This window comes from Pezoporus flaviventris, unplaced genomic scaffold, assembly GCF_033815535.1.
Source record: "Pezoporus flaviventris isolate CSIRO_AGI_PZ_B2104156 unplaced genomic scaffold, CSIRO_AGI_Pfla_v1 ptg000002l, whole genome shotgun sequence".
In the NCBI taxonomy this organism is placed as follows: Eukaryota; Metazoa; Chordata; class Aves; order Psittaciformes; family Psittacidae; genus Pezoporus; species Pezoporus flaviventris.
Genome location: NW_026892550.1, coordinates 50863719 through 50869718, shown reverse-complemented (window position 1 = coordinate 50869718; position 6000 = coordinate 50863719). Strand labels below are relative to the sequence as shown.

General features: G+C 48.6%; 1 protein-coding gene across 1 annotated transcript in view; it reads left to right on the top strand.

Annotated features, from left to right (window-relative positions):
- The first annotated feature begins 4210 nt into the window (after nt 1-4210).
- The window catches only part of PPA2 (inorganic pyrophosphatase 2), a 39051-nt gene continuing 37261 nt past the window's right edge, over nt 4211-6000 (top strand). Inside the window, 2 exon segments of the mRNA XM_061478245.1 lie at nt 4211-4267; nt 4270-4474. Of these exon segments, the coding sequence (XP_061334229.1) occupies nt 4226-4267; nt 4270-4474 (247 nt within the window). The 5' untranslated portion in view covers nt 4211-4225.

Here is a 6000-nt window from a genome sequence, read left to right as displayed (position 1 = left end):
AGCTGATCCATCAGCACGCTGGTGAGATGGTGATGGCTGAGCGAGTGAGCACTGTTAAACAAACACAGGCAGTGACCTTTTCCACTGAGGCGGCTGGACAGGGAGGACAGCCGTCCTGTGACTGCTGGGACTTTGCACACAAGTAGCAGCAAAACAGAAGGGTGGCAAGAATAGATTCCTTCAGATTAATGGTCTTATAAACCATGGAGATAAAAGTTATATTACAGCAAAATGTAATGATAATGATGTGATCACCAGTCAAGAGCAAATGCACTAAAATAGCACATAGTGGTACTAATGAAATTCTTCAAAGCCTTATTAGCTGAAAAGATGAAAATGATTTTCATCCAGGAGGAAGGGAAACTTTTTGTTTGTTTGTTTGTTTTTAATTATAGTATGTTTTCTGCATTTAATTTTCACAGTATTTTCATAGGAAAAATATTTAATATATATGTATGTGTATAAATATATATAAAATAAAAGTAAATATACACTGCAGAGTACAAACTTTTAAAGCAGAGATGTCCTTCAGGCTTAGGTGATTATACTGCTGCTGAGTTTTTGTTATACTCCAGTGGCATTCTGCTGGAATGAGACTGACCTCTGTGCAAAGGGCAAGCATAAAACCTAAGTACCATGTAAGTCCTACTTAAGTCTTAAGGACCTGGTTCTAATTCCATTGAAATAAATAGCAATATTTTCATTGCCTTTCAGTGAAAGCTGTTTCAAGGTCAGTAAATGGGATCAGACCTATACATGCCTTTTGTTGGCCCAATTAGAGTGATACCTCAAGGAGCTGGATGTAAATGCTTGGGAATAAAAAGAGGTGAAATAATACCCTGGTAGTAAAAGCCTTGGTAATTCTGGAGAATTTGCTAAAGTAGATACTGGGACCAAAACATTTGTTTCAAAGATTCAAGAATGCTAGGTAAATTTATTCTAACCAGGAAGCTGGTTTTACCCAAATCTGACTTGAGGATTATCGTGCATACTTCTGCATATACTGTGTAATATAATGCATATTACTGTAAAATCTATTTAAAACTTTATTATTATTTCTGTAGTACTAACAGAATTTTGGATACCTTAGAGTACTAAAACATCATGTTCTCTGCTCTGGCAGCATTAACCCATTTTCTCTGCTACATCATCCGCCCTTGCTAGGTTAACAGAGTGGCATCTATTTACACATCTAAAAAGTGCCTGCACAGAAACTTATAAATTCCAAGTGTATCACAGCTGATTTCTCATTACAGGTGAGAAAGCTTTAGATAAGACCATGTTCACAACGCAAGGCATTGGAGAACTCTGCACTCACTTTGTGCATCTTACAGGGCCTCCTGGCCACAGCAGTGTATTTCACTTCTCAGCTTGTACAGGGAAATAGATACACATTGGACTCCTTCTAGAACAACCTTACACCTAACTGCCAACTTTGCAAAGTGTAAAAACATCGTGTGTGTGCTCAGCAAGTGATTTTCAAAGGCTCTGACCTTCCATAAATAAAATCCAGATTCCTCAGAACGAAGCACAGGTGGAAGGCTAGGCTTATGGCACATGTTTATTCTTACAGAATCATAGAATAGTTAGGGCTGGAAAGGACTTTAAGATCATCAAGTTTCAACCCCCCTGCCATGGGCAGGGACACCTTACACTAAACCATGGCACCCAAGGCTCTGCCCAACCTGGCCTTGAACACTGCCAGGGATGGAGCATTCACAACTTCCCTGGGCAACCCATTCCAGTGCCTCACCACCCTAACAGTAAAGAACTTCTTCCTTATACCCAAAATTTCTTCCTTATATCTTCCTTAACCTTGCCTCTTTCAGCAGCAGGCCTACTCTAGGAAAGGGCAGAACAGAAAAGATTTTTTTTTTGTAACATAAAAAATGTCTCTACTCTTTTTGATCTGTCAGAAGAGATTGACTTAGCCTTTCTGTTGTAAACAATCATTCCCAGTAACATTTAAAATACTGTATAAAATAATCAGGGTAACATAGAGTTACCCTGCAGAAATCTGCCAGGGTAATTCAAATCAGAGCTAAAATTCAAAGCTAGTATTACCACCTTCAGAGGTGAATACACAGGATGACTGGGTTGGGATTTAAGAGTGACAACAGCAATGAAAGTTGTTCTGCCTCAGTTTTTCTGTCAGTAAGATGCAAATAGTGGTATGTGCCCCTTTTCAGTAGCTTTGAAAGGTCCATGAATAAGAAGCACTACTCCAAACTACCAACTGTATCAACAGGTGAAATTCATCTGAAATACTCCTCAAGAAGCAATGAAAAGAGAATTGAAAGGAATCAGATCATACGTAGGGGTAGTAAGCTTTAAAACCAGCACCGCCTGAATACAGGTGAGAACTGAATTTAAGCATCAGCAGGGCTCAATACAAAAATGCATCCACCATTGGGAACCAGTGTAAATAGCCCACCTGTAAGCAGTGCAGGCACAGACTGGCTCTGGTGGCTGGAGCAGTGCAGCAGGGTGGGGTCTCCATACCAACATGTGTCTTGGGTGTGCGTAACAACCCTGCCACCATCACCCCTAACCCTGCATCCACTCTTTTAGTAGTGGTGGTGGCCTGGAAGCACCTCAGCATGGGTACAGCTGAGGTACTGCCTGCCCAGGCTCACCTGGCTAACACTTGGGAACACCACTTCAAAAATGCTGGTTTTATTATTTTAAACCAGGTGGACATGTCTCTTAAGGCTGGGGCTGCATGGGGAACCTACAGCGACTCTTCCTCCGAGATGCTGACCCTGGCGTCAGGAGTGGAAGCAGTCACCTGTGGACCCCCAGGGAAAATGAGGCTGATAATCATGGCATTCAGGTGAAGTTCCTGATGACTGGAAAAAGGGAAATATAACCCCCATTTTCAAGAAGAGGAAAATGGATGACCCAGGGAACTACAGAGCAGTCAGTCTCACCTATGTGCCTGGCAAAATCTTGGAGCAGATTCTCCTGGAAGGCATGCTAAGGCACATGAAAATCAACAAGGTGCTTGGTGACAGCCAGCATGGCTTCACTAAGGGGAAATCCTCCCTGACCAATTTGGTGGCCTTCTATGATGGGGCTATGGAACTGATGGACAGGGGTAGAGCAGTTGATGTCATCTACCTGGACTTGTGCAAAGCGTTTGACACTGTCCCACATGACATCCTTGTCTCTAAATTGGAGAGACATCAATCTGATGGATGGACCACTCGGTGGATAAAGAACTGGCTGGCTGGCCACACACAAAGAGTTGTGAGGGAAGGAATGCCATCCAGAGGGACCTTGACATGCTTGTGAGGTGGGCTGATGCCAGCCTCATGAAGTTTAACCATGCCAAGTGCAAGGTCCTACACCTGGGTCGGAGCAATCCCAGGCACAGCTACAGGTTGGGCAGAGAAGAGATTCAGAGCAGCCCTGCAGAGAAGGACTTGGGGATGTTGGTTGATGAGAAAATGAACATGGGCCGGCAGTGTGTGCTGGCAGCCCAGAAAGCCAACCGTATCCTGGGCTACATCAAAAGGAGTGTGACCAGCAGGTCAAAGGAGGTGATCCTGCCCCTCTACTCTGCTCTTGTGAGACCTCACCTGGAGTATTGTGTGCAGTTCTGGTGTCCTCAATATAAAAAGGACATGGAATTGTTGGAACAAGTCCAGAGAAGGGCCACGAGGATGATCAGGGGACTGGAGCACCTCCTGTATGAAGACAGGCTGAGGAAGTTGGAGCTGTTCAGCCTGGAGAAGAGAAGGCTGCGTGGAGACCTCATAGCAGCCTTCCAGTATCTGAAGGGGGCCTATAGAGATGCTGGAGAGGGACTCTTCATTAGAGACTGTAGTGACAGGACAAGGGGTAACGAGTTAAAACTTAAACAGGGGAAGTTTAGATTGCATATAAGGAAGAAGTTCTTTCCTGTAAGGGTGGTGAGGCACTGGAATGGGTTGCCCAGGGAGGCTGTGAATGTTCCATCCCTGGCAGTGTTCAAGACCAGGCTGGACGAGGCCTTGGGTGATATGGTTTAGTGTGAGGTGCCCCTGCCCATTGCAGGGGGGTTGGAACTGGATGATCTTAAGGTTCTTTCCAACCCTAATTATTCTATGATACCGCCATTTTGGGCCTCTGGGGCTTAGCGGTCGTGCCCTTGCCCAGGTGGCAGCCGCAGCTCTCCGTCCCCGCCGGTGAAGCAGGACGCGACAGGCAGCACTCCCGAGGCCGGCAGCACCTCGGCGCCGCCATGCGAGGTTTCCCGGCGGGGCCAGGCGGGGCTGGCGCGGAGTGGAGCGGAGCAGCGCAGGCCCGGCAGCCGCAGGAAGGGGAGGGAAGGCAGCCGCCGTCGCCATCATGCGTGCGCCGCCGGGGCTGGTGCGCCTGCTGGCGGCGCGGGGTTGGGGGCGAGCGCCGCGCCGCTACCTCGGCGCCATGTCCCGGTACGTTACGGAGCAGCGGGGCCGGCCGAACTCTGCCGATTACCGCCTCTACTTTAGTAAGTAGCAGCCCCCGGGCTGTATGAATCCCTTCCTTCCCCGCCTCCCAGGGTGCACGGCGAGGAGAACGGCGGCTCCCCGCTTCCGCCGAGGCCTTTCGAGCTGCCCGCCCCTGGGCCTCCCCCTACCCCCCAGTGCCGGAGGCAGGTTCTCGTGGAGAGTGGGGTGGGGGTTTCCTGGCAGATCCGCATTTGGAGCGGATGCTGGGCCTGCTCAGCGGTGGGGGTGGTGTGCATGGCACAGCCGTACCCTTCCCAGCCCTGCGAAGGGCCCTGCAGAGGTACTGAGAAGGCCGGAGTGAAGCACAGCCGTGGTGCACTGTTGCAGTAGTCTGCCCGGGAAGGCCATGGCGTGCTTTGGTATCCCAAAGACGGCCTTGGCCACGGGGGCGTCTCCTGGCCTTGCCTCATCTCGCCTTTCAGTGTGACAGCCCGGTGGTAGCATTGGCTGTCCCCAGTGACCACACCAGCCCTCCCGCCACAAACCTCACAGTGAGGGGAGGCTGGCATCCAGACATGGGGCCTGTGGGGCCAGCAGCAGTAAGTGGCAGCGGGAGGGCGTGGGCAGCACTCCCAGGAGCACTCCAGCAAAACCCAGTGAGAGCTGGTGGTGTGCAGGCTTGGTGTTGCACGTTTTTGTAATAGTGTTGTATATTTGCCGCTTCTCCAGTAGTGGTATTGTATGGTTTTGGTTCATTGAGTTACAAGCAGTTAATTCTAATGTCTGCTGGTGTGAGAGAAGCGGAGGCGTAGCGTGCCCTGTCAGCAGTACCCTGCCAGAGCTCCCTTGTGCTCAGTCCCCAGGGGCTGCCAGCACAGGAGCTCCTCTAGAGAAACTCCCTTTAGTTAGTGGGAATAAGTAGCCTACCACTAAACTTTGTTTTATTTGGGAGGAGCATCTGGGAGGCTTCCAGGAGTTGCAAAAACCATTTACTCCTCTTTTCTGAAGTGGTCCAAGTACAGTCCAAAGCTAAATGAAGTCCTTATCTGCTTTCCCTGTTACTGTGAATAAGGGTGCTAGGAGAGAACTTCCTTGGGAGTTGTGTTAGCACCTTGGATTGTTGTTGATATTTCTGTTTTGATGCACTGCTTGGGTTTTTAGTATGTTGAAAAAATTCTGAGTAGATGGAAAAGCTTGAGCATCCACTCCAGTGAATTTTGTTCCTTTCTGCAGTGTAAGCAAGGCTGAGGGGCAGATTTGGTCACCATTGAGTTTAATGCCAGCAGGTTGCCAGGTGTGGTGTTTCATGTCTAGGGCCTGAGCAATTATCCCATCCCTCGCTTATTCTTTTGGTCAGTCTTTGGGGGCTGGAGCACCTTCCGTATGAAGACAGGTTGGGAAAGTTAGGGCTGTGCAGCCTGGAGAAGAAAAGGCTGCTTGGAGACAGACCTCATTATCAGCCTTCCAGTATCTGAAGGGGGCCTACAAGTGTGCTCGGGAGAGGGACTCTTCATCAGGGACTGTAGTGATAGGACAAGGGGGAATGGGTTTAAACTTAAACAGGGGAAGTTCAGGTTAGATATAA